At 56.5% G+C, this 27,079-nt stretch overlaps 1 protein-coding gene and 1 long non-coding RNA gene across 2 annotated transcripts; one reads left to right on the forward strand and one right to left on the reverse strand.

The window, feature by feature from the left end:
- On the forward strand, positions 1–26,409 carry SLC25A42 (solute carrier family 25 member 42). The gene is made up of 8 exons (XM_032867755.1): positions 1–42; positions 16,902–17,016; positions 20,556–20,661; positions 22,259–22,284; positions 23,051–23,217; positions 23,588–23,704; positions 24,318–24,469; positions 25,625–26,409. Exons 2-8 carry the CDS (start codon positions 16,936–16,938, stop codon positions 25,930–25,932), a joined length of 957 nt encoding a protein of 318 aa, XP_032723646.1. The 5' UTR covers positions 1–42; positions 16,902–16,935; the 3' UTR covers positions 25,933–26,409.
- On the reverse strand, positions 1,022–2,233 carry LOC116873752. Its single transcript, XR_004383888.1, has 2 exons — positions 2,150–2,233; positions 1,022–1,465 (listed from the first exon to the last, which is right to left on the reverse strand). It is a non-coding gene; the product is annotated as an uncharacterized LOC116873752 (long non-coding RNA).
- Positions 26,410–27,079: the final 670 nt, after the last annotated feature.

The following is a 27,079-nucleotide window of genomic DNA, read 5'->3' on the forward strand; positions in this document are numbered from 1 at the left end:
GGCGGCGGCGGCGGTGGTGGTGAAGGCGACGCGTCCCAGCCGGTGAGGGGGAGCAGAGGGCCCGGGGTGACGCAGGCGTCCGGGGGCCCGCGCCCCTCGGGCCGAGCCAGGGCGAGGCACGGTCTTGTCGTTGGTCCGGGGGCGGGGGCGGACGAAACAGGGCGTGACAGCAGCGTCGCAGGGGTAGGGAGAGGTTAAAGCCCCCCGCCCCACACACACCCCGCGTCTGGTGCTCTTTGGGGGCCCTCCCAGCCGGATCTGAACCCTCACAGTCCGCGCACACCTGACACCATGTCCCTTTTTGTTGACCCCCCCCCCCCCATACACCTGAGACTGTCCACCTCGCTGACATCCCCCACACCTCTGGGACCGTGTCTCCAGGCGCTTGGCATAGTTGGATCTTCACACCCACACGCACTTGAGTCCGTGTCCCCACTGATATTCTCCCTCACACACCAGCCACCGCCCCCGTCCTTATGGATACCCCCCAGATCACCTAAAATCCTTCCTCTTGATGAAACCTCCACACCCAGATCCATGCACCCCCCACCTCTGTCACGGAGCAGAGCCTTATGCCTGAGCCTGTGGTGCCCAACTCATGGCCTCCCACTCACACCTGGGCCGGTTCATATCCCCTCACTGCTTTTGCTCACGTCCAGGTCTGTGCCCCTCTCTTGCTTCCTTCCTTCCTTCAGCCACTTGGGTCAGGGCCTTCAGGTAATCTCCCCTATCCCTCCACCTGCCCTGTGCAGTTTCCAGGCCTTCTCCATCACACACCCCAGTCTATGTGCCCACATGTACTTTCTTAAATGTGCACCTGTATTTGTGCCCCTCTCTGTAATCCTTGAACCGCAACCCCCCCCACACACCCAGGTCCCCCAACATTCACCCAAGCCTGGCAATCTCAGGATATCACCCTCCCCCACCCAAAAGAAGAGCCCACCCAGATGTTATCTTTTCTTTTTTGACAGTCTGTAAAATGATTTCCAGGCTTACAATAACCCCTTTGGCCACACAAACCCAGAATTATCTCCATTTTATCAGCAACAAACATAAAGAGACTTGAATTGGGGAGGCAGACCCCATCCCTCCCTGAGCTTTGCTGACCCTTCTTTGAATAGACCTTCCCCATTTTTGCCCATCTGTTGTGCTTTTCTCTGAGGGGTTGGTAGGGGAGGGGACCCCCACCTTCTCTGCAGCTGTTCCTCAGGAGTCATGACTTTGAGTCCGGAAAGACTGAGCTGGAAGGGGCGGCCCCTGATCGTTGCTGTAGCACGTGTCTCAGTGTCCCTGGCTGGGTGGGGGCGGGGACACTGCAGGAGCAGGACTTCAACACCTTGGCTGCCTCCAGCAGCTGGGTCGCTTGGGAGGGAGTTACAGGCTTCCGGCCTCTGACCCCAGCTCTTGCAGTCGGAAGCCCCTTGCTGACCCTCAAGAGCTCCTTGGGCTCTTAAAGCCGATAAACCTAGAGAGTAGGGAAAACACTCTTCAGAGTGAGGAGAGCTAATACTATAACCACTCTGAGCCAAACTATAAAACTGATGAGGTGCTGGGAGTAATGATCTTTCTGGAACTGTGTAAGTTCCCTGGAGTATGATTTGCAAGCGTGCAGCATAGAAGGAGACAGTAGCTTTGTTGTGGAAAAGTCATAACACGGTGTGGTTTCCTGTGAAGTCTGTATAGTGTCTCACCCCCTCTGTCTTTCCTGGCAAAGATGGTGCCAGAATATGCCAGAGGGTCGTGTCACCTTCACCTTCAGAAACCGAAGCCAAGGGGGTTTTCTGTCCACTTTCCAAAAGTGTCATTTAAAATGTTTGTGTTTATGTATGTGCATGTGTGTATGTGTGTATATCTGTAGATGTATACATACATGTTTATATGTGCATATACACACGTTTTATATACTACAGATGTACTTATGTTACATATATACATATGCAAATATATAAACTTGGACAAAGTAATTGACTTATATGGTTAAAAAAGATACAAAAGGACATACAGTGAAAACCAGGCGGATTTGTCTGCACCCTGTACCCTTCTGGAAGCATCCATTGTCAACTTGCCCTGGTTCCTACCAGAGATAATCTGTGGCTTGTATATCCCCCACCTCTTTTAAACCCCTGATAGATTTACCTGAGAGTCTTACCAAATGGGTGTGCCAGTTTTATAGCCAGTCGCTTGCTGATGACTGTTGAAGTTGTCACTTATATTTTCTCCTACAAGCTGCACTGAAATGAATAGATGGACCCAGGCAGGAGCAGAGACGCAATGATCGTGTGTGGGTTCCAGCCCAGATGCTTCTGAAACCTCCTGGTCTTCAGGGAGCTTCCTAGGAGAGGCCAGGCCAAAGGGCATGTCCATTGAAATGGTAGTGTTCCTCCAGAGACTTTGTGCTGCCCTCAGATTTCTCTCTGCTGTAAAACTGGATTGCTTGTTTCCTCTCCCAGCAGCCAGAACACTTAACAATCAAGTGTCCTGGTTTCTCCAGTTTGATAGGTAAAGCGCCGCCCTAGAGATCCTTTTGAACGCCACTTCTGGGCTTTCTGTCCATCTCTTGGGTGTTCTGGTCCGTGCAGTGGTGATTAAACATTATATCTGTATTCCTCTTCCCCAGTTGGACTAAAGTTCAATCCAAGGAATATTTGAGTCCCTCCTCTGTAGAGCTCTGGAGGAAACCTTGGGTTTGGCGGGGGGCCGGGTTGGGGGGGGGGGGTCCGTTACTTGCAAGAGACAGACCTGGGCATTGGCTACAGTCCTGGGAGGGAAGATTTAAGATGTTGGCTGTTACTAAGTTTTTGTTTTTCCCTTTGGATCCAGCAGGAGAACTTGACTGTCAGATGAGATTGAGATAAGTCAGATGTTAAATCTTTTGGGGGAAGTTGTCAGCTGTTTCCCGCCGTTGGTGCCAGGTGGAGGGCATCATCAGACTGAGGCCAGGCCTTTTCCCACCTGTCGTCCTGTTTTTGTTCTTCGGTTTTGGCAGTTAGACACTAGAAGACTGCTGAGATGATCAGAACTATTAGCTTGATTGGGTTTTGCCAACCAGCTCTTTTAAAAATGCGTTATATTTTCTCTTTGGAGTGCGAAATATTTCTTAATAGCAAGTCGATAATGTGCGTGTGAAAAGAGAGTGTAAAGGACAACAAAGCTGACACTCAGCTGAAGAGGTAGAACATGGCCCCTGGCAGCCCCTCCCCGTCACTACGCTATTTTTAAAATATGCTTGTCAACGTTTGTTTTCTTTCCTGAGTACCTTTTGCTGCAGCTGAGTGCTTGGATTCTAGGGTCGCAACAAAGGTCAGCAGAAGCCAGGTTTTCTGTCAGAGCTGTGTCAACAGGGTGGCCTGAGAGATCCAGGGAGGGGAGGAATGACCTCAGGGCCATGGGCAGGGCACCAACTGGTGCCGGGAGCATTGGCCTTAGACTCCTGTCTTGTCAGCGGCTTGGGGCTGTTGTAACAGATTACCACAAACTGGGTGGCTTCAGACAGGAGGGAGTCACTCCGCCATAGTTGTGGAGGTCAGAAGGCCAAAATCAAGGTGTTGCCAGGTGCTAGAGATGGATGGTTATCTCCCGAAATTCCTGTGTTGAAAGCTAATCCAAACGTGATGGCTTTAGGAGGTGGGGCCTTGAGGAGGTGATTAGGTCAGGAGGGTCAGAGGCCTTACAAGCGGGCCCTTGGTTTTTCTGCTTGGTGAGGCACATTGAGAAGCCATCTATGGACCAGGCAGAGGGCTCTCACCAGTCACGCAGTCTGCTGGCACCTTGATCATGGACTTCCCAGCCTCCAGAACTGTGAGACATATTGTCTGGAAGCCACCCAGGCTATGGTCTTCTGTCACCGGCCCCAACAGACTAAGACTGCAGGGTCGCTTCCTCCCAGGGGACCTGAGGGAGAATGTCACCAGGCCCCTCTCCTGGCTTGGTGGCTGTTGGCAGTCCTCGGGGCTTTGGCTTACAGCCACTTCAACCCAGTCTCTGCCCCCATCTTCACACACCGCTCTTCCCTTTGTGTTTTAATTCTTACAAGGAAACCCATCGTGGGATTTAGGGCCCGCCATAAATTCAGTTTGATCTCATCTCAATATCCTTAACTCATTTCACCTGCAGAGACCCTATTTCCAAATATGGTGACTTTCTGAGATTCTGGATGGCCATGAACTTGGGGGGGGGGCACCATTTAACCCCTCCAGCTGCAAAGCCAGAATTTCTGCCAGGATGTTATTCAAAGAAGTGTGTGTGTAGCTGCCTCTGCTGTTTCAGGCAAAACAGGGCTGGGCGGTTGAAGTGGGCAGCCCCTCACTCAACCTGCCTTCTTGCTGGAAGGTGGAGGCATCTGCCCAGAGCTAGCAAGGACGCAGACAAGCGAACGTGTTGCATGTATGTTTTGCTCTTTGCCCGCCCTCAGCGTGTGTTTACTGGACTGTGAGCTTGGTCCTAGATCATCCCAGTCTGTAGAAGAGTCACCAAGGGGAGAACATAACAGGAGCCAAGATGGACGCGGGTCAGCCCAAATCCAGACCCCTGTCCCTTAGGCAAGTCACCGGTGGCATTCATGCTTTATGCTGCTGTTAGACATGGGCGTCTTTAAGACGGCCGAAATGCCACCACGGTGCCTGGAGCCTGGGCTCCAGGAATGGAATGAACTTGAAGCCTGACCATACCATTGTTCTACAGTCTGTAAATACCTGTGAGACAGGGACAGATGCAGAGGAGGCAGAAACACTGGGGCTCAGAAGGGTAGGGGACGGAGATGTGGATCCGTTCTCACCAAATGACCAGAGCTCTGTAATTGATGAGTTATAGCAGAGGATTGGGTTGCTAACTCAGGGAGCAGAAGGTTCTCAGAGATCTGAAAGCCAGCAAGGAGTTAGCTAGATGGCAAAGCATTGCAACCAAAGGGAACAAGAGAGCCTGGGTATTTGGGAACACAAGGCAAAGAGTGTGAGAGGAGATTGAGGGACCTGGTCCATGGAGCCCATAACAGGCACAGGAGGGGACTCACCTCGAGGCCACTGCCAACAAGGCACGGTCACCATACCTGAGCTCAGAGCCCTTAGCAGCCCAACCCATGCCTCCCCAGCACAGGGGACCAGGACCGGGGCAGGAGGTGACAACACCTTGTGACCAGTTGCAAGCCTGCCTTGATGAAATGTGCCCATGAAGTGCTCCCGACAGATGTCATCACCGTTATTCCATCTCTAGGTCATGTGCCTTTGCCATGGGATGAGTGGAAAAAGAGAACATACATGTTTCCATTCAGTGTTAATTAGCCATGCTGACCCAAGTCCCATCCAGTATGCAGTATGTGTCCTTGCCGTAAGGGCAGGTTCCCAGGCCTCACTAAGCAGACCCCAAATTAAGCCTGAGGAGGAGCTCAGGAATCCCGCACAAGTGTCTTGGGGATTCTGGGACAGGTGTTCCTAGAACTCCCTGGAGTAGCAGCCCAGAGCTGGAGAAAGATCCTGTCCTGAAGGAGGGGAGGGACGAGGCTGGCCGGCCCGGCTTCCAGCAGACTGGACAGGCAGACAGGACCTATTACTGGTCAGGCCTTAGGCTGGTCTAGCCTTGGGCTGGCAAGGGGACATGTGGGAGCCAGGCCTTGAAGAAGGGATAGGTTTGGGGGCTGTGAGCAGCCCCTTTAGCTTGGAGCTCACTGGTCAAAGCCAAGTGTTAGCTAGCTCTGAATGTCAGTGTGGGAGATGGCACCGCCCGTTGTGTGGGACAGGGGCGCTGGCATTGGCAGAGCACTTGGCTGGAACACGTGCTTCCTAAACCATTGTCATGTGGTGGGCAGCAGGGCCCCGCCAGCCAGCTTCTGTTTAACGCTTTGGGGAGGTGAACCTGGAGAAAGCAGGGGTGGGGTGATGCTGGACACCAGGACCTGATGCTTAGCTCTTTCAGAGGCTCTGGCATGGGGGATGCAGGCTGAATGGTGAGATCTAGAAACTGGGGAGGCCCACTCAGTAGGACCGTCTGACTCCTTAGTATAAGGCGGAATGATACTTACCCACACCCGTGACCCAGCTGACCAGCGCTACCCTGGGAATAGAGTAACGGATGGAAACGGAGGCCTGGGGAGGTTTGTTTATTTATTTATTTATTTATTTATTTATTTTTATTTATTTATTTATTTATTTAACAGAGGAAGAAAGAGCACAAGTAGGCAGAGAGGCAGGCCGAGGGAGAGGGGGAAGCAGACTCCCCACTGAGCAGGGAGCCCGATGTGGGGCTCGATCCCAGCACCCTGGGATAATGACCTGAGCTGAAGGCAGATGCTTAACGGACTGAGCCACCCAGGCGCCCCCTGGGGAGGTTTAGTAACATGCCCAGGGTCACATGCCCGACCCCATCTTCCCGCAACACCAGCGTGGTGTGGCTGGGAACCTATATGGTCCTACTTGGGGAAGGACATGGACAGGATAGAAGAGGTGCATTTCTGCTGCCCTGGGAAGGGTGCCCGAGGGGCCAGATGACAGACAGCAGAAGCCCCTGTTGGCAGGTATGTGCCTCTGACTGCTTGCTAAGCAAGGACCCTGAACACAGCCCCGGGCATTGCCTCTCACAGACCCCCCCCCTCCAGCCCAGCCAGGGAAGCCAGTGGAAAGCAGCCCCGTCTCGTGCCACAGGGAACCACAGAGTGCTCAGCATAGGGCAGAGCAACTAAGTTCTGGGAGGCGAGGCCAGGACATTTAGGAAGGGCTTTGCAGGCTGCAGAGGAGTTTGCCAGGCACAGGGTGGGGAGAGTACAGCCCAAGCAAAACCTGGTATGTCCAAACAATTAGTGACTTCAGCCAGCAAATAATTGAGTAGATAACAAGCACTGTGCTAGGCTCCCCACGGCGAAAACACAAAAGACTTTTTTGGGGATGAGGGCTTTCCACAGGTGTACCCTCTTGTGAGAGGAGCATGAGTAGCGTTGAGTACCTTGGTTTGTTGTCGGTCATTCAAGTGCAGTTGGTAGCAGGTGTCAGCAGCCCAGTGTTGAAAGGACCCAGGACAGTGATTGACAGGGGGATGTTCTGTGTCTTGCAGAGGCCAGTTTGTCTGGAAGACCCAAGTAGAAGGGAATGCAGCAGGGAGAGACGGGCAACAGCTGGTCGGGGCTGGGTCACCAGGGAACAGCCATTATGTAAGATGCCACCGCTCTCTCAGCGGCAGAAGTTCATGCCCATTAACTGGAAAAGAAAACAGCCTTTATCAGCAGCCAGAGAGGATGTTAATTGGCTTCCGTTTACTGAAAGATTACAGGATCCATTCCGTGATGGCTTGTAAGCTCCATCAACTGGGAAGCTGCCCCCGCCCCCAACGTTTGGGCAAACATTTTCTTTGTTGCCTGGAGTGGCGCACCACGCACTCACCAACAGGAATGGTGGCCCTGGCCAGGGAGCTGAGGGAGTCAGGCACACGTGTGTGTGCGTGCTACCAGGATGGAGGCACACGTGGAGCTGCTGCGGGGGCGGGGGCGCTCACAGACTGGGCTGCTTAAGATCCCAGAGCCCCGGTTCCCATTTCCTAGACCATGCCATTCAGTATGTTAGCTTGTGGAATTGCACCCCCCAGCCCCGTCCTGCTTTGCTGTGCTTTTTGATGGGTGGTAAGATTGCTTGAACAGAAATATGATGTGAAAAAATGAATTTTTGTTCACTGGGACTGGTCTGTGACTGCTGCCTGCCCGTGGCATGTGGGGTGGAGGTGGCCCCATTGCACCTGACCCCTGGTTCTTAACCCCGCTGCTGGGGAAGACTCTGGCACCTGAACCCAGTTCATGGGTACCCTGTGTGTTCCAGAGAACACACGGGGGCTGGGCCCATTGGGGCCATTGTCCACGGTTGGACACGCAGCACAGGGCTGGGAGAGTGTATGGGAAACACACAGGTCAGGGTTCTGGGAGGTGCTCGGGACAGAAACCCATCTCAAGCTGGCTGAACTGGAAGGGGAACTTTGTGGGTTCTGGCACCTTGCGTGTTCTTTGATGGCTCCCAGGTTCTTCTAGCACCACTGGGCCTCAGGACAGCCCAACTCGGCAGACATCCATCCCCTCCCTCCCTGAGCTTGGCTCTGTGTCAGCTGCCTTCAGGGCCTGCCTGCTTTGCTTTCCCTCCCAAGAAAAAGGGGACTTCTGACCCAGCGGCTCCCTCAACACTCCCAGTCTTTAGGTCTGGTGCTCCAAACTGAGGGTCACCTGGGTCACTGTGGAGTCAAGGGAAGGGTCAGCCCTCCCTTCTCCAAGGTGACAGAGGCAAAGTGGGTGGCTGCCCGCTGTGCTGTCTCCAAAAGGGGCCAGATAACCCCCTGCACATGTGGCCTGCCTTCCAGGAGCTTAGACATCTCCGGGCTTTTGGTCATTGCCAAAATCATCAGCAGGTGTTCTTTGCAGGTGAGGAGGAAGGTGAGCAAGAGTGAGCAGTGCGTGTCGTCCCTCTGGTGCCATTAGCGTCCCCTGGGAGTTGAGAACACAGTACTCGGGCTCACGGTCAGTTGACCTGGGAGAGGCTGCGCGGCTTGGGGGTTTTTCTTTTTTAATGTTTAAACTTGTTTTAAGTTTCGTACAGTAAAGTGAGTAACTCCCGTGTGCAGCTCAAGGCATTTTCCATGCGTGTTCACATGTGGAACCGGATCGAGGTGCAGAGCGTTTCAAGCCCCCAGCTGACTCCTCGCTGAACCTTCCCTGTCCCACCTCCCACAGCCAACCCCAGTGGGATCTTTATCACCGCTGATGCTTCATTGTCTGTGTTGGATCTTTCCGAATCGTGACCTAGCACACATAACGTAAAACGTGCAGTCATCGGCTTTCCTTTGTGTGCATTTCGTCGACAGTGCGTTCTCCTTCGTGTGCACCCATCACCGCCATCCCCCTCCAGAGCTTTTCCGTCTTCCCAGACTGAAACTCGGTGCCCATTAAACCCTGACTCCCCGCTCCCCTCCCTCAGCCCTGGCACCCACCGTCCTAGTTTCTGTCTCTATGAATGGGAGGACTCTAGAGACCTCTAAGTGGAATTAAATGTTTGTCCTTCTGTGACTCATTCATTTCACTTTGCACGATGTCCTCAAGGTTCATCCGCAGTGTGGCTCGTGTCAGAAGGTCCTTCCTCTTTACAGCTCAGTGACATGCCACTGTTCGGACAGACCACGTTGTGTGACTGTGTTTGGATTGTACTTAGACTCCGTCAGTGCCCAGTCTTTCGCGCTGGCTTCTCTCTTTCCACTGGTAGGTCCGAGGTTTGTCCCTGTTGTTGTGTGTGACAGCAGCTCGTCCTTCTCTGTCGTGTGGCACTGGAGGCATGTGACTGTGTTCACAGAAGGTGCTCGACATCCCCGTGAGACAGGCTGTACTAGCGTTCCGAGTTCCCAGATGCAGTCTCAGGGTCACCAGCACTGAGAGAGGTGCTAGGGGAGGTGTGTGGCGGTCATCTTGGCTGCAGTCTGGAGGTGGAAGCACCAGCAGGGGTGTTGTGGGGCGGGGGTGTTTGGCGTTCTCCCACAAGCAGAGCCTTCGATGGCCCACGTGCACTCAGCCTAAGCTGCCTCCAGTCTTGGGGAGTCCCCTTTCTCACTGCTCCGGCCACCCCGGGGAGCTCCTTCCACCACTCCCAACCTGCACGTTCCTCAGGAAGCCTTCCCAGACCCCAGGACAGACCCTGCCCTGCATCTCTCCTGCCACAGAGCCCCACTCAGCAGCATCCCTGTGGGCCATCTGCCCACACTCCCCATGCCATCTCCCCTGCCCACCGTGGTGCCACCTCCCCAGGGTGTACACTCTGCAGGCACATGGTTCATCGGAATCAACCCCAGAGGGGTGTCAATATTGGACCAGAGCACGCCGGTCTTCAAGTCTCCCTTTCTAGGACCATCCCCCCGAGTGTCAGGACAGGAGGATTCTAGAAACTTCAGCCCCCAGTCACAGGCTCCCAGCCTGGCCAAGCCCTGGCCTGCCCAGCAGCACCATTCCAACTTGTCCGGGCTCCTCTTACTGGGAGCAGAGGAGTGAATTCCCTTCAGTGCCCCCTGTCCAGCCACCGGGTAACCCAGAGTGCCCTGTGGAAGGCTGGGGCGGGGAGGTGTCCCAAAGCCGGAGGAGCACGGTGAGCAAGTGGGGTAGGGGGATGACGTGGGAGCAACGAGGACCAGGGAGATGAGCAGCGGAGCTGGGCCTCAGGCAGGAGCTTGCCCTGGTCCCTGTACCGCCCAGCCTCACCTCTGCGTCTGCTGAATCAGGCTCGGGCACATTCACACCTGTCCTCTAGCAACCTGGTCCAGCTCCTGCAGCTGCTGGGATCCTCTGGACTACCGCTTGTTATCTGCACAGTGTCCGTCCTCCCACTGCCCTCCTGCCCCCCCCCCCAAACCTGCCCTTCCACCTCCAGTGGGCAGAAGGGATCTTGGCCCGGGGCCAGCGTTGGAACAGCAGATCAGTAACAGAGCCTAAGTAGCTGTCCACAAGGTCATTGTGATCTGAATAAATGACTGAGGAAGTCGGTTGGTTGGGGAGAAGAGAGCACAGTCTGGTGTAAGAACTCCTAGTCACGGATATTGATTCTCCCTCGCCAGGAGGGGAGCTTAACTTCCCCCACTCCCCATGGGGCGCTGGTTCCAAAGAAAAGAGTCTGGAACAGGGTCACTCAGCAGGGGGACAGACGGCTGCAGACCGCACCTTGACCAAGAGGTCCAAGTCGGCCTCACCGGGATCAAGTCTGTGCTCTCAGGTATAATGTCATGAGGTGGGGCTCAGCTCTCCTCACCACCGAGATCTCCCAAGACCACACAACCCCAGGCTCATGGTGTGAAAACACCTCAGACAGATGAGCTCGGGGCATGAGGAAGTGGGATTCTGGGGCAGAATAGGGCAGCTGGGGGACTAACTGGCCAGACGGAACAAAGCCCGGAGTTGTGTGGACAGTCGTGTTGGAACAGGGGTTGTAATGGTCTCGCCGACCAGGCCATCCCGGGCCCCCTTCACGACCAGCACCTCAGGCCGGGCTCCTTCTTCGTGGTCGCCCTTCTTGACCCTTCAGGCCATGGCACTGGAGGGTCTCAAGAGGCCCCTGCTTCTTCTTTTTCTGTTTTATCAGATACCACCATGGGTTACTGTCCACTGCCCCTAATTGTCCTCCGCCGCCAGGGAACCAGAGACTCGGAATCCCTGGGCGGTGTTTCACGTGAGGCCCCACGTCCGGAAGATAGGGCAGCCGGGGTTCCTCCCAGCCAGACCTTCGGTCCGTGTTTCAAACGCCCAGCCTGCTGTGTGCCTCATGCACCTAGGTTGTGTCCAGGATATTAGGTTTTTTCGAATCATGCAAGGCCCAGGGTATCAACTCCCAGACATGATTTCTGTGGGCTGCTTCTAGGCTTGTGGGAGCCAGCAGACCAGGGCTACCTTCCAAGTTCAAGACTGGAAGTTCTCAGGCCTTGGTCCCTCAGGGACCTCTTCCCATTCCTTCCTTCTGCCAGGTGCCAGCGCACAGCAGGGACTGCTTACCCAGTGCCCCACCTTGTCTATCCCTGCGGGTGGCCTCGATAGCCCTTGTCTGCCTCTTCCAGGCTCCTGTCCCAGGGACAGAGCCTTGGGCCCCTTGGCTTGCAGCCCAGGAACCCATGCTGTCCCTTTAGGTGCATGACACTTCTATGAATAGGTTGTCCAAGGTCTGGGTACAAGTTGTCCTCAGGGGACGCTTGAGGGAAGCCAGACCTTCACCCCACTTTCCCTGCCCTACTGTTCCTTCAGGTTAAGCAAAGTCTTAAGGGGCACATGGTTCTCTAGGAGAACCATCAGGTCCTGGGGCTGTCCAGGGGTAAGGGCTCCAAGGAGAAGAATATGGCCATTTGACTTTGGATATATGCCACATGACTTTGGAATCCGGCGTCAGGGTTGGATTTCCCTATGCCCTTGGTCTGACCCAAGTTTTTCCGTGTCTCATCAGCAAGGTGGAGAGAGAAACCAGTGACCACGACACCCCTAATTGATGGTGGCAGCGGTTACCATCATAGTTGTCTCTAGCAGGGGAACTCCCGCTGCCTTAGTTTCCCCATCGGTAAAGCAGCACCCCTGTCGGTGGCGAAGGCTGGTCAGATTAAAGAGCACGGGAGCAAAGGGAGTTCCTAAAAACGCCATCATGTCATCGTGTGTAGCGTCTGCCTTCACCCTGTTCTCAGCCCACGTGCAGAGCCACAGATGGACCCTGGGTGAAGGCCTCAGCCTGAGGCCCCGCAGCTGAGACCTCCAGCACCCCACTCCCAAGAGAGACCAGGGTCAGGCTCTCCCCACCAAGAACAGTGCTGGTCTCCCCACAAACTGGGAGCCCCAGTCCCTTGCACGGGGCTCCTGTGGCTGCCAGCGCCCTTCCCCAGCCCAACACACTAAGCCCCTGGCTTGGAGGCCCCAAGTGGACAAGGAGGAGCCAGATCAGCCCCCCAGCCCCTCAACAGCCACAGGCATCTGAAGTGTGTTTCTCTGAAACCTCTGGCACATCCAGAAGCTCATGGTTTTCATAGGGCATTTTTTTCTTTAGCCTTTATTTTAGGGTGACAGAAAAGTAGCAGAAATGCTAAGAGTTCCAGTAGACGCTCCACCCAGCCACCCCCAGTGTTGGTTAGCACCATCCCGGGCACAGTCAGGTGGCAGAAAATAGGCAGCAACGCCACGTGGGCGCTCCCCTCCAGCCTGGCCACAGGCCTCCCCAGTGCTTCCCCTAAAGGGCTCCTTCTGGTCCAGGCCCCCCTGTCACAACTATCTGCTTCCTCTCCCCGACCCGTGACGGCTCCTCGGTGCCTCCCTCATCGTCCACAGACTTTGGACTTGGGCTGAGAACTGCTTGGTCGGGTGTCGCTGAGGGTCCCCTCAGTGTGGTCTGTCTGCTGCTTCCTCATGATCCTTTGGGAGGAATCCCGCTGACTCCACGGGGCGTCCTTCCTGGGGCACCACATGGGGGAGACAAGCTGTCTGTCAGCCCTGTCAGCCCTGTTACCGGTGGTGTTGACCTTGATCACTTCCATCAAGATGGGTTCTGCTCATGAGTGACCGGCTGGGTGGCCTTCTCCCGTGGGGATGTGAGTCACGCATTCCCTCTGTACCCTCCCTCTGTGTTGCTTCCCTTCCAGGCCTTCACTGGCACTTACCTATTCACCTCAGTGGCCCCGAGTCCTCATGCTCATGTATTGGGGAGCACACATTCCAAGGCATTTGCCAGCCCCCCCCCCCCCCCGCCGCAGAGAAGTGTCCCCCCAGCCTCCCTCTGTGCCCACCCCCATCTCATGCCTGTTGTGTTCCTGGCTCTGTACTTGCAAACTGCCTTCACGTGGAGTTCCGTGAGCACAGTTGGGTGCCTGTTTTTTGTTTTTTGTTTTTATTATATTTTAAAGTTGTTTCCTGGTGACCTGGCTGTTTCTTTGCTTTTTTTCTTTTTTTTTTTTTTTTTGGTCTTGGGTTGGTTTTTTTTGTTTTTTGTTTTTTTGGTTTTTTACTGACTTGAAAGAGCAAAGAAGTCTTTATTTCTTAGAGAAATTAGCCTTTGGCCCAAGGGACAAACTCTGAGATCTTTCCCCCCTCGCTCCCTCAGGGCAAGGATCTCCTTTCTACCCTGTGAGCCTTGGAGAGCTGCCAGGAGGTGCTGAACCCTAGGGAGCAGTTGGCAGTCTCAGACTGCCCGCTCTACTGGGTTGGGGTCGGGGGACGGGACACTCCCCGCTTCCCTAAAAAGGGCCCTCAGTCTTAATGTCCTGTGGCGGCCGTAACAAGTCGCTACAGACTGGAGGCATGAGACAATACAATTTCATTCTCATCATTCTGGAGGTTCAAAGTTCAAAACAGGTGCTTGTCGGAGTGGGGGGGGCGGGCAGCACAGTCTCTGAAGGCCCCAGGGCAGGATCTTGTCTCTCCCAGTTCTGGAGACTCCCGGGGGTGCCCGGCTTGTGGCCACATTACCCCAGTCTCTGCCCCCAGTCGCGTGGCCTTCCCATCTGTGTCTCGCCTTCAGTCTTACCAGATCACGCAGGTGAGGGGATGATCCGGGATGGTCTCCCTTCGAGATCCCTTCCTTAATTACATCTGCAGAGACCTTTTACCCAATCCCTTTGGAATCCAGTCACGAGTCTCGGGTGGAGATGTCTCTGGGGGAGCTCCTGTGACTTGCTTCCGGCGTGCTGTCACCTGCAGTGACACAGTCTCGTAGGTCAGCATGACTCTGTGGGGACGCTGTTTCTGTCCACAGCCACCACACCAAGGCCCCTTCACGAGTGGTTGGCATTGAGTTTCCGCAGCAGGTCCTGGAGCCAGGCGCCTGAGGGAAGAAAGGTCCAGCGGGCTCAACAGGCAGCCCCCTCTGAGCCTGCGCGGCCTGCCCAGTAAGGAGCCACCCCCCACACACACACCGGCCCTGCTGGCTTCTAACCGGCTGTTGTTGCCTGGGTGGCTTGGAGTGGGAGTTGGAGGGAGGGTGAGGCCACAGAGCAGGGCCACTTGAGGCCAGGGCCAAAGGGCTGGATCCTTTCTCAGGAAGGCACTTTCACAGAATGTGTCCACAGTAACGTGCCCACGTCCCCAACACAGCGCTGAGAAAGGCTGCACTGTCCACCCACATGCCCAGATGTGGGCATCGTCCCCTGGGGTCCATAGCCTCGGTCCACAGCTGTCCACGCCACGGGTCGGGGTGATGCAGTCTCCGTGCCCCCCACAAGCGGAGACCCAAGCAGCCGGCTTGAGAAGTTCCCTAGGGCCTAGTGTCTCCCTGTGGGGTTGTGAACAGTTTGGGATTTATATAAAAATTGGCAAAGGTGGGGCGCCTGGGTGGCTCAGTGGGTTAAAGCCTCTGCCTTCAGCTCAGATCATGATCTCAGGGTCCTGGGATCGAGCCCCGCATCAGGTTCTCTGCTCAGCGGTAAGCCTGCTTACCACTCCCACTCTGCCTGTCTCTCTGCCTGCTTGTTCTCTCTCTCTCTCTGTCAACTAAATAAATAAAATCTTTAAAAAAAAAAATTGGCAAAGGTACCAGCTCCCCGACTCCCCACACACCTAACTCCCCCTACTAATGACATCTTACTTTCCTTTGGCACATCTATCACAACTAATGAGCAGATACTGACAGGTGACTTAATTAAAGGCTCTGGTTTATTCAGATTGCCTCGGTTTTCCCTGACGTCCTTTTCTTATCCCCAAATCCCACCTGACATCTAGTTGTCATGTCTCCTTAGGCTCTTCTGGGCTGAGACAGTTTCTCAGACTTTCTTGTTTTCAATGACCTTGATCGCTTTGAGGAGAGCTGGTCAGGTGTTTTGTAGGATGCTCCCCAGCTGGGATTTGTTTCGTGTTTTTTTCCTGGCTCACCTGGGGTGATGGGTTCAATGAGGACCACACAGATGAAGTGTCCTCCTCGTCACACCGTATCCACGGCACAGGCCGTCAGCCCGAGTCTTGGTGGCTATTGACCTTGATAACCTGGCTGAGGTGGCCTCTGTCAGAAGTCTCTGCTGTAAAGTTTCTCTCTTCCCCCTGTGGGTGCTGCACTTCTTGGAAGGAAGTCACCACGTGCAGCCCACACCCAAGGGGTAGGAAGTCACACACACCCCCTTCCTCCAGAGAAGAGGAGCTACACAAATTATTTGGGATTCTTCTGCCTGCGAGATTGTCTCTTCCTATGTATTTATGTATTCAATCATCCTTTTCTTTCTTTCTTTCTTTTTTAAGATTTTATTTTTAAGTAATCTCCACACCCAACATGGGGCTCGAACCCACAACCCTGAACTCAGGAGTCCCACGCTCCACCACTGAGCCAGCCAGGTGCCCCTAATCATTTACTTCTAACTATGGGCTTGGGGTTATCTATTTTATCCCTCGGGCTGTAATCCAGTACTTGTTGCTCAGAGTGTTGCAGCTTTGGCCACCAGCTGCTCTTTCCTTCCCCTCCCTCTCCCGTTGTCACACCCGCATGGGTTTGGTTCCTCCCTGGCAGCTCTGGGCGCTCTGGGCTCATTCCTGCCCTGTCTTCCAAGCAGCCATTCCTCCTGGAGCCAGGGCCCATTTTAGGTAGGAATCAGCAGCAGAGGACAAGTGGAGGGGAATCCTATTTGTGCTTTCTAGGACCTTCTCCGCGCTCCCCCCCAACTCCGGCTTGATGTAGGGTCCCTCGGAGGACCTGGAAGGCAGGAGAGGCCTTCACAGCCCACTATTGGGATGTCTGCGTCATTTGCAGCATTTTACAGGAAAGCGCCTTGATTTATTGGATAATCTTAAAGCACAGAAACCGAGACCTCAGGACACCAGTGCAAGGTTGGCATCTTGGTGACATCCATCCTTCAGACGTTTTTCAGTCTCTTCCTCTCCTTGTGGTTTGCTGAGCTTTGCAGGTACTTCCTCCTCGAGGTTAAATGGAGGTTTCCAGGGACAAATCCTCAAGTATGAGGATTTACTATAAGCTTGGCCAGAAAGATCAGGCAAACTTAGAGTAGGAAAAAGTAATTTCCTAAGTGTTTCTGTGGAGAGATACTCAGGTCCAAGCTGACGAAAGCCCAGTGGGTGCTCAGGTCTAGGCAGGTGGGATCACCTCTTCCTCCTGCTGTGTGACCTTGCCAGGGTGGCTTCACGTCTCTGAGCCCATCTGCCAGGGTGGTACTAGGTTAAAAAAAAAAAAAAAAAAGAGACAGCTCAGAGGCTTGTGGTTATCAGATCAGAGAGCTGACGAGGAGGGCGCATGTCAGTGATAAGGCGATTGGCTCCAGGGACCAGGGTTGGGTGGCAGGATTGCAGGTGCCCACATCCTTCCCCCACAGGGGGTGGAAGCCAGGCTGGGGCGGGCGCCGTGCTGGGGCAGTTCTGGCTTCAGGTGACTCAGGGATGAGTCACAGGCCTGAGGCAGGTGGGGTTGGCCTTCCTCTCACCAGGTCTCACCCTGCCCCTTCTGTCCCAGGACCAAGTCTCCTGCCGCCCAGAGCTGGCCTGGAATGGGTAATGGTGTGAAGGAGAGTACGGCGCGTGTGCGAGAGGATGCCGAGGCCATCCTGCCCTCACCCGTCAGTTCCAAGGCAAGTACCCTGCCTCCCTGATGGGTGTCTTCCTGAGGTCCCTCTTCTGTGTTCCTGCATGCCGTGGCAAATCACACCCCCCCCAAACTCACGCGCACTCTGAGCCGAGCTGTGTTGTTGGGAGGCCATGGGTGGAGTGGGGCTCAGGTTGGCCACCTTCTGTTCCATTTCAAGTCCCGTTTATGATGTGGATCCAATCTGCCCAGCCACTTGGTATGACGCCAGAACCTCGCCCAGATTTTGGCTAAGATGCCAGAAGGTGTCCTTGAACTCCTCTCCTTGCTGGGATTTGCGACCAGAAGCATGAGAGAATGAGTCACGGGGAGGGCCCGCTGCAGGAGCAGACGCTCGCATGCAGGGTGTGCTCCCAGCTCCAAGTCTCCTCTCTGAGGTTCATCTCTGAGTCCACCCTTCACTTGAAGAGAAGGGATATTCCCTTTGAAATAAGTGGGAGCAGCCCTGTCCTTGTTCACCAAAGAGGCCAGTAGGGGTTCTTGCGGCTGCACCCGGAGCACAGGCTGACCCAGCCCCACGCAGAAACCCAGCTCTGGCGCCCACGGGCCATTCTCAAAGTCCGTGGGATCCAAGGCCGCAGCAGGGTCATCCTCCGGCCACCCCCCCCAGCTTTCCCCAGATTCTAGATTGTTCGGGAAGCACCAAGTGGGCAGGAAGACTGCTTTGTAGGGTCGGTGTGTGGGGCTGGTGTTGCCATGCTGGGCATGGTGTGGGGGACCAAGGCCAAACCCCAGAGATGTGCCTGCCCCTGACGGGCGGGCTGAATCCCACCAAGCAGATGTGCCCGCCCATAGGCCCAGCATCCATCATGCATGGGGGCACCACTCGCTGGGGCTGGTTTTACTCTGCACTGGGCAGCACGGCCGTGGTCAGTCTGGTTCTCACGGCCAGCCTGATGGAGGGAGCTTACTCTGTCAAGTCCCATGTCTTATGAAGGAGCCGTGGGGTGTTCACAGCCCACATGGCTCCTATCTGGGGTTTGCCTGCTTTCTCTCTGCTGGGCTGTCTGGCTCATTCTTCACTTGAGGGTTCTCTCCGGCGGGCGGGTACGGAGCTTGGCCATTCCATGATGCCTGGGCTTAGCTCTTCAAAGAATCAACCAGCCCTGGTCATTTAAGAGTCACTGGGAGCGTTGGCCACAGGCAGCGGCGGCCCCCTCTGCTGAGCACAGGGGTTGGGCTCGAGGCACATCCCCAAAGCGCCAGATCCTGAGTGAGGGTTTAAGGATGCACATGCCAGGCACGTGACCATGAGCACCACAGGTGGCCCAGGCACCTGCCTGGTGAAGGCCACGGAAGGGGCACCTCGGCTCTGCCTCTAGGCAGGGCACACGGACCGACCATGGATAGGCCCTCAGCTCACAGTGGCTCACGACATGAACGGTGCTCACCTTGACTCCTAGAGGAGATTGGGGGCCAGCTGGGCCTCAGAGCTGGTGCAAGGAATACCACTGAACCTTCTGGTGCCTGACATCCACAATTCACAGAGTGGGTGTAGAAAGCCAGACCTCCAGAACCTTGCTGTGTGATCCAGAAAAGGCAGGGGTCCCCCAGTGACAGGCTTCTATCAGCAAGGAGGAGATGGAACCCCACGGTGAAGCTCCACCTCAGAAACTTAGAAGGGAAAACAGTGCCATGGGAAGTTGCTTCTTTAGGGAGGGGAGGTCCTGGGGACATGAAGAGAAAGGAGCTGAAGCCCTCCAGGGACAGGGCTGGGTCGCAGGGTGTCACGACCCCGGGGAGTACCCAAACCTGGCCAACAGACAGCACGTCGGTGTGTCAGAGGTGAGGAAGGGGGATCAGAGAGACCTTGGTCACTATAGGCAATCAGAACAGAGCCCAGGTTCAGGCCAGGTGTGTAGACAGACTTGGAGCCCAGCCCTTCACCCCGATCCATCCACTGAGCCAAGCAAACCTGGGGAGTGGCCCTGGACCCCATAATGCCCACTCAGACCCAGGCTGCCGGTTGTATCCCCCACATACCCCTTATCTGTGCCCTGGTCTTGCCCCCCATCTTTTCACCCTGAGATTCTGCAGGCACTGCCTCCCCTCTGGTTACAGTTAAAATGGTCTGCCTACCTTCCGTGCATCTCCCTTTCTCTTTGGGTAAACACCAGCCTGCTTGCTGAGCCCACAGGCACCATGGAGTCTAGCCCCAACCCGCCTTTCATCTCCTCCTCCCTGTGCCCCCTCCCTTTCCCTGTGTCAACCACCTTGCCTTTCTTGTGGTCCCCTGGGACCCACAGCTTCTTTTCAGCAAGGCCCCTGGGTGTTCCATACCTCCTCCTCTAATACAGTCTCACACATACATCCTGGTTAGCTGCACCTCAGCCCCCTCCCCCCACCCCCATGTTCTCCTGGGACCCTAAGTCCCCTCCTTATGGTCATCCTAGATTGGTGACTCCACACATTTTTATTTAATTTTATTTATTTATTTATTTGAGAGAGATAGAGTGAGCTTTAGCGGGAAGATCAGAGGGAGAGGGACAAACAGACTCTGTACGGAGCACAGAGCCCGATGCGGGGCTCGATCTCAGGACCCTGACATCACGACCTGAACCACAATCAAGAGTCGAGCACCTAACTGCCTGAGCCACCCAGGTGCCCTACACGTTTGTCTAAAGCTTTAGTTCATGTCTGGCTCTCCCTGTGGATTAGCAGCCCCAGAGACAGTGGGGTGTTGTACACATCCCTACCCCCCAACACACACACGTGTTTCACGGCCCCTCGGGGCACCTGCTTCCTGTCAGACTCCAGGGAGTCCTGGGATCACTGACTGGCCTGCCCCCCACCGTCCTTCCTCACTGCAGAACCACGGAAGATGCGAGCCCCTGCGGTCCCCAGTGCTCCTCATGATTGCTTGGCAAGAGCTCTGTGGCCAAGTCAGCTGAGGGGACAGAGACTCCAAGCTGACGAGGGGACTTCTTGTGTGACTCCTCACGGGGAGCTTCGAGAAGACTCGGGAAGGTGCTGGCTCTTAGGCTGGCCTAACGATGCAGGCTGGCCACCATCACCCTCGCCTTGGCTGACCACTGCGGACCTGATGGAACATTGTGGAAAGGGGTCACACGGACACGGGGTCTGGTTGCCTGACCCTGGCCTCATCCCCAGACCATAGGGGCCCGTGTCCAGCACACACAGGCAGTAGGCACAGCCTGTGTCTCCACTTAGGGTGGAGTGACTCTTCTGTTTGGGGTCAGTCTTACTGTAGGCTGTCCCTGAGAAGTTGGAAACTCATGGGACAGCCCCACCAGTGGGTCACCCCTCATGCTGATGGTCCCTGCCCCCCCGGAAGCTTTTCACTACGTCCCACCCAGGTTCTGTGGCTGTTGGACTCACGACGCCTTCCCTCTGCCCCACTGTACCCTGGGCCCAGCAGGACTGTGAAGCCTGGACAGCTGTGCCTTTTACAGCCCTTGACTGGGACAGAAGGAAGATGTGCTTGCTGGGGGAGGTCCCTAGCAGAACCGACCCCTGTCCGTCCCTCCCTCATGACAGACTGTGTGTGTGTGTGTTTTCTTGCAGAGTGATCACAGGCAAGTTCTCAGCTCCCTCCTGTCTGGGGCCCTGGCGGGTGCTCTTGCCAAAACGGCTGTAGCTCCCCTGGACCGAACCAAAATCATCTTCCAAGGTAAATGCTTTTTGTGCGTCTGTCCAGTGTGCCAGAGAGGCTTCCTGGCAGCCCCCCTCCTCCGCAGCCCCCAAACTGCACTTACAAATGGGCTTTAAAAATGCCTCTTTAAAATCCACTTAGAAACTCCGTTAGCATCCCAGGGCTGCCATCACAAAGTACCACAAACCAAGCAGCTTCCATTCCAGAGGCCAGAAGTCTGAAATCGGGGTGCCAGCGGGTCGGTTCCTATTGTGGACTCTAGGGGAGGAGCCCTCCTTGCCTCTTCTAGCGCCCCGGGCTCCAGGCATCCCTGGCTTGTGGTCACAGCACCCCAATCTCTGCTTCCCCCCCCCATGTCGGTGTCCTCTCCTCTTAGAAGGATACTTGTCATTGGATTTAGGGCTCACTCCACTCCAGTATGACCTCATCTTAATAAAATTATATCTGCAAAGACCCCGTTTCCAAGCCTTCAGTTGTACTGGACTCAAGGGCACAGACATATCTTTTGAGGAGGCCCGGTTCAGATGACCATCACCCTCCCTCCTTAGGTTAAGCAGCCATAGGATCCCCTGAAGATGAGGCCTTTCTGTCCCACAGACAGTGACCGGTGCCTACAGGAGGGCAAGCATAAGCTGGGACCCCTGCCCCTCCGCTGCTGGGGAGGAAGGGACTGCAGATTCAAGCCAGGCCATCCCCACTTGTGCGAGCTGGTCCCTTAGCCTCCCCATGCCTCGGTTTCCTCATCCACAAAACATGACGTTCATATCAGCCTCCCGAAGGCACAAGCTGGCATGGGAAAGGGCATTCGGCTGGGCGCCCAGCTCCTCTTGCGACGGCAGTGTTGTTACCTGGAGCGAAGGCACAGTGTTGTGCCCCACAGGGAGCAGGGTTTAACACCGGTCGCATTGGTGTGCACACATGTCTGCATAGATGGGTGTGCGAGGGTGTCCTGGGAACATGGCAGACACTCGGCAGATGCTCCGGGAGTGAGGAGAGGGAGGCTGCAGGACACGAACCCTTGTGGCCGCAGCGGCTCAGGCCCCTGCCAGCAGGGCACCAGGTGGCGTCGGGGAGCAAGGTGCAAGTGATCGAGGGTGGGAGAGGCTGGTCAGGAGCGCCATGCCCGCACCCGGAGAAGAAAGGGCCAGCTCTGGGCAGAGAGCACATCGGCGCCTTGTTCTGAGAGGCCCAAGGCCCTCCGTCGCTCTGCACAGCTGGCAGCGAGGAGGCCTTTCCCGAAGGGGTTTGGTTGACTTGGGGTCCAGCTGGGTGCGGGGTGCTGAGTGTCAACCCCAAGAGGCACAGGCATCTGCAGAGACCCTCACTTTTCCCAGGAGTGAGGTGGCAGCTCAGTCCCCCTTCCTGGGGATAAGTAAGCATGCGGGGGTTGGGGGGCTGGGGAGGTGGGCTGGGCAGGGGGTGGTGGTGCAGGGCGCAGCAGGTGAGGCGGTTCCCTGGAGGAGGGTGACCCTGCTTGGGCATGCCCCGCCCCTCAGCCCCTGGCGGGGAAGCATCTACACGGGTGGTTCTCGCTCCCTGTGCATTGGGGGTCCCGCAGACCCAGCTCTGCCCTTCACAGCTAATGGTCTCTGTTATGTTTTTGGTTTTTTTCCAGTGTCTTCAAAGAGATTTTCTGCCAAGGTGAGCCACTAGGTCACCAACTCCTGGCTCTGGGGCCACTACCATGTTCCCTACTAGGCTGGCAGGAGGTGATGGAGGCACAGGGCCCCGGGGTGGAGGGAGAGGCTTTACAGCATGTTTTTTCCATCTGGTTCCACCACAAGCCAGTTCCCCGAGCTACCAGGGGGCCACCTCTCCTGGCATCCCAAGCTCTGCCCGGATGTAGCCCATTCTGGCAACTAACAGGAGACCCCCCCCATCCTTGGGGCGGTGGGGAGGGGACTTGGAGTTCACATTTTATTCTTTTTTTTTTTTTTTATTAGTGAGAGAACAAGTACAAATGCAAGAGCAGGGACAGGGGGAGGGACAGGGAAAAGCAGGGAGCCTGATGTGGGGCTTGATCCCAGGACCCCGAGATCATGACCCAAGCCAGAGGCAAATGTTTAACTAACTGAGCCACCCAGGCGCCCCCCATTTGATTCATTTTTAACCAGAGGAGGCATTACCTTCTTGGGGAAAGAAAAAGCGTGTCTTTAAAAGCTAGACTACCAGACCGACCGACCACACACCCTCTCTGTGGGGCTGCCGTCTGCAAACCTGGCTTGCCCTGGCTCACTTTACTCCTCGTAAGGTCAGGGCAGTAGGGAGAGAGGGGTCCCCATGTGGGGCCCAGAGAATGTGGGGGAGGTAAGGCGGCGGGGAGGGAATCACTAACATGGGCCCCTGTCACAGCGGTGGACAAAAGAGGGTGCTCACGCGGGAGTGCTGACCTTCCCCTCCCCGCCAGGAGGCCTTCCGGCTGCTGTACTTCACCTACCTCAACGAGGGCTTCTTCAGCCTGTGGCGCGGGAACTCGGCCACCATGGTGCGCGTGGTGCCCTACGCCGCCATCCAGTTCAGTGCCCACGAGGAGTACAAGCGGGTCCTGGGCCGCTACTATGGCTTCCGCGGGGAGTGAGTGCCCGCCCCCACCTGTCCCCACCCCCAGAGCCCTCTTAGCTCTGTCCCGTAACCCTGCCCTCCTGCCCTCCACACGCTCACCACGGCAGAAGTCCTTCCCTGAGAACCCAAGTCCGCGCAGGTCCCATGATCCCAGCTGTGCCCCTCAGTGTCTGCAGGGAAGGAACTCTTCATTCATCCGCACAAGCCATCGGGAAGGGACAGCAGCCATGGGAACCTCAAAATGACATCCACCCCGGGGACCCCACTACTCAGCCATGAGGAAGCCAGCCCCTGCCCTTTGCTTGGTTCTCCTCACTGGCTGAGACCTGTGGGCACCCCGAGTCTTGAGGGGGTCTCACTCTCTCGCCTCCCCCTCTTTCAGAGCCCTGCCCCCATGGCCCCGCCTCCTTGCGGGTGCACTGGCCGGAACGACAGCTGCTTCACTGACCTACCCCCTGGACCTGGTCAGAGCCAGGATGGCCGTGACCCCAAAGGAAATGTGAGTTCCCAGGCCGGGCGGGCCGCCTGCAGCCGCTCTAAAAAGGCAGTAGTTGTTCCCCTCGCCCAGGGCTCAGCTTCTGCTTACATCACATCCAAAGTCTGCACTTCTTTAAAAGATTTATCCATCCATTTTTAGAGAGAGAGTAGGGTAGGGGTAGGGGCAGAGGGAGAAGGAGAGCACAGATCCCGAGCAGACTCCACACTGGGTGTGGGGCCTGACATGGGGCTTGATCCCATGGCCCCGAGATCATGATGAGAACCGAAACCAAGAGTCGGACCTTTAACCAACTGCACCACCCGGACACCCCCGCTCCCCTCAAACTCTTCGTTTTGAATTAGCACAGGTAGGTTACACATGGCCACGGTTAAAAGACAAGGGCCGCTCCCTGCAGTGATGTGGCCTGTGAAGGTGGGATACGGCCTGAGGCACCCATTTCCCCCTCCAGTGCCAAAGATTTTTCAGTGCAGTTGTGTTCCTTAAAGAAAGCAAGCACCTACACCCAGTCCCCGGCCCCCCGGACTCCAGGGGGGTGGGCCAGCTGTGCATTAGCGGAGGCCAGTGGCCCCTCTCTGTGCCCGCGAACCACCTGGCCCGTCCCTCTGTCCTGCAGGTACAGCAACATCTTTCACGTCTTTATCCGCATCTCCCGCGAAGAGGGTCTGAAGACCCTCTACCATGGCTTCACGCCCACCGTGCTGGGGGTCATTCCATATGCGGGGCTCAGCTTCTTCACCTATGAGACACTCAAGAGCCTGCACAGAGGTAAGGGGCCGGTGGGGAGGCAGCACAGGCTGCACCTCCCCGGGGCCACGCAGACTCAGAGGCGGGCCACTGAGGTCTCTGCCCTGGGAGGGACAAGCTCCCGGCCAAGGTCCGCATCAGAACGGGACGGACACCAGGCCACCACGGAGGCAGCTGGACTCCCAGCCTTCCTTGCCGAGTTTTAAGACCAGCTTGGTGACGTCCTGAGTGTCACCAAGACCAGTGGCAGTCATTTGTGCCCAAAGCGTCCAGGTACAACCTAGGCGGACAGGGGAAGAGGTCTCTTGGGTGGTGGTAATTTTGAGGAATTCAGAAAGCGCAGAAGCGTACAGAGAACAGTATACCGCCACCCAGACCGGCTACCCCAGGCGACCAGGTGTTAACAGTGTTCCAAGATGGTTTTTGTTAAAGCAAATGTTCCAGGTGAAGCGAAGGCCCCCTGTTCCCGCTCCCAGCTCTGCTCCCTCCGCAGGGCCCCAGGCCGCCTCTGAATCCATCCCACAGTATCCGAGGCTCTGTCCCATCGGCTTTGTAAGACGGCCTCCCCTGTTCCCAGGTTGTCGGTGATCACCCCGGAGTGCCTCCCTGCGTGTTCTCTGTGAGCCCCAGGTTTTGGCATTTACTCCACTCCCCCCTCTGCCCAGCCCCATCCCTGCGCACTCACCTCCCTCGGGTGCTGGTGGAGTCCTTCACCCTCCGCCAGTGTGCGCGGTGAGGAGCGCTGTTTCACGGGGCTAGCTCCTGTTAAATTTATAAGCTCACGTTTTTAAAAGAACTCTGTTGTTTGGTTGCTGCCCCCCACTCCGTCCTGCCCACATGTCCCGTCCTGGCAGCTGCTCGCCCTGCCTGCCCCGGTACCCCTGCGGACAGTGTCCATGGAGCAGGCTGGGGGCATGGAGAGGGCTGCCAGCGGGGACAAGAGGGCTCAGATGTGAGCTCGCTCTGCGTGGTAGGACTTGGTTAAGTGATTATTTGTGCATTTCTGCCTTTCTTAAAAAGTTTTCTTCTCAAAAGGAACGGCTAGAGGGTGAGGGGGCCCGGGGCGGGAAGGCCCTGGGGGGCAGGGGTCGGATCCTGAGCTCGGAACTCGTGTGAGCGCCAGCTCCGGGGTGCGGCCCCCACACGATGACGCAGCCCCTCTGTCCCTGCCCGCAGAGTACAGTGGCCGCCCGCAGCCCTACCCCTTTGAGCGCATGATATTCGGGGCCTGCGCTGGCCTCATTGGGCAGTCGGCCTCGTATCCGCTGGACGTGGTGCGGCGGCGCATGCAGACGGCTGGGGTCACCGGGCACCCGCACGCCTCCATCGTGGGCACGCTGCAGGCCATCGTGCGGGAGGAGGGCGCCGTGCGCGGCCTCTACAAGGGCCTGAGCATGAACTGGCTCAAGGGCCCCATCGCCGTGGGCATCAGCTTCACCACCTTCGACCTCATGCAGATCCTGCTTCGGCACCTGCAGAGCTAGGGACCCGCGCGCCAGGGAGCGGGGCTTCCATGTGCAGCGGACCACCGACCCCTTGTTTCTGAGCCTGTGGGGTGAGGTTGCGCTCGATTCCACCCCGGGACCCGGGACGTCGGAGCACCTTGTAGAACAAGCTGGGGGGCCTGGTCGGGGTCCCAAAGGCAGCGGCCCTTGAAGTGCAATGTTGGGACTGATGGGCGGGGCCTCTCGCGCTCTCCCCAGCCCTCCTCCCCAGGCAGGCGGCCCTGTTTCCTGGAGGGGCTGCCCTAAATGACGGGAGCTGGGAGTGACCAGCGCCACCTCCTGGTGCTCTGTGACCTGGGACACGGTCCTGGTTCTAGTGACCCAATGCCCACGGGGCCTGGAGCCAGACTTCGCCTGCCCCTGTTCTTACAGAGAGGAGGGAGCCCCAGGATAGACAGAGAGGCCCCAGCCTCCCGGCCGTGGTGAGATGGGGCTGGCCTCGTTTTCAGCTGGGGCTAGAAAAACAGTATCCCCTCCCAACCCCGCCCCCCACCCACCCAAACCCACTTCCCCCACCCACCTGTCTTGCCTTTGCCATTACTTCCCAGATGACATGACTCCTCTGTCACCAGAGCCTCCTGATCAGGAACAGGCTTCTCCGGATAGCATTATTTGGGTCCTGGACTCCATGGCCCAAATAGGGCCCCAGGAGTGGGTCATCCCCTGTGTTGCTCACCCACCCCGTTTGTAATGTTCCCTGGAGAGTCGTGCCTCCTCCAGCCAGCAGCGTTTGTGGAATCTCCATGGCTTTGGGTCTGAGTCCTAACCTGGAGGCATCTGCTGGGACCCAGGTCATCTCTGGGCCAGGAAGCTCCCACCACTGTCCCACAGGCCTCATCACCAGAGGCCAGGCCTCAGGCCCTAACCCTCAGCCCCTAGGCACAGTGGCTCCTGGGGGGCCTGTGGCATCTGATGCGTCCCTGGCTCCCCCCCCCTTAGCGGGCATTTGGCCAGACTCGGGGCAGTTTAAGGCACACAGGGTGGTCTGATTTGCATAAACAGAGTGCATGGAGGCGGACCGGCAGCCTTGATCCTCCCAAAGTGAGAGCCCCTGAGACATTGTGTGGCCTGGGGATGGGCAGTCAGGGTATCAGAGATGCAGAAACACCCATTTCTGAATGACCTG

This window comes from Lontra canadensis, unplaced genomic scaffold (genome assembly GCF_010015895.1).
Source record: "Lontra canadensis isolate GAN:19392208 unplaced genomic scaffold, GSC_riverotter_1.0 scaffold35, whole genome shotgun sequence".
Lineage (NCBI taxonomy): Eukaryota > Metazoa > Chordata > Mammalia > Carnivora > Mustelidae > Lontra > Lontra canadensis.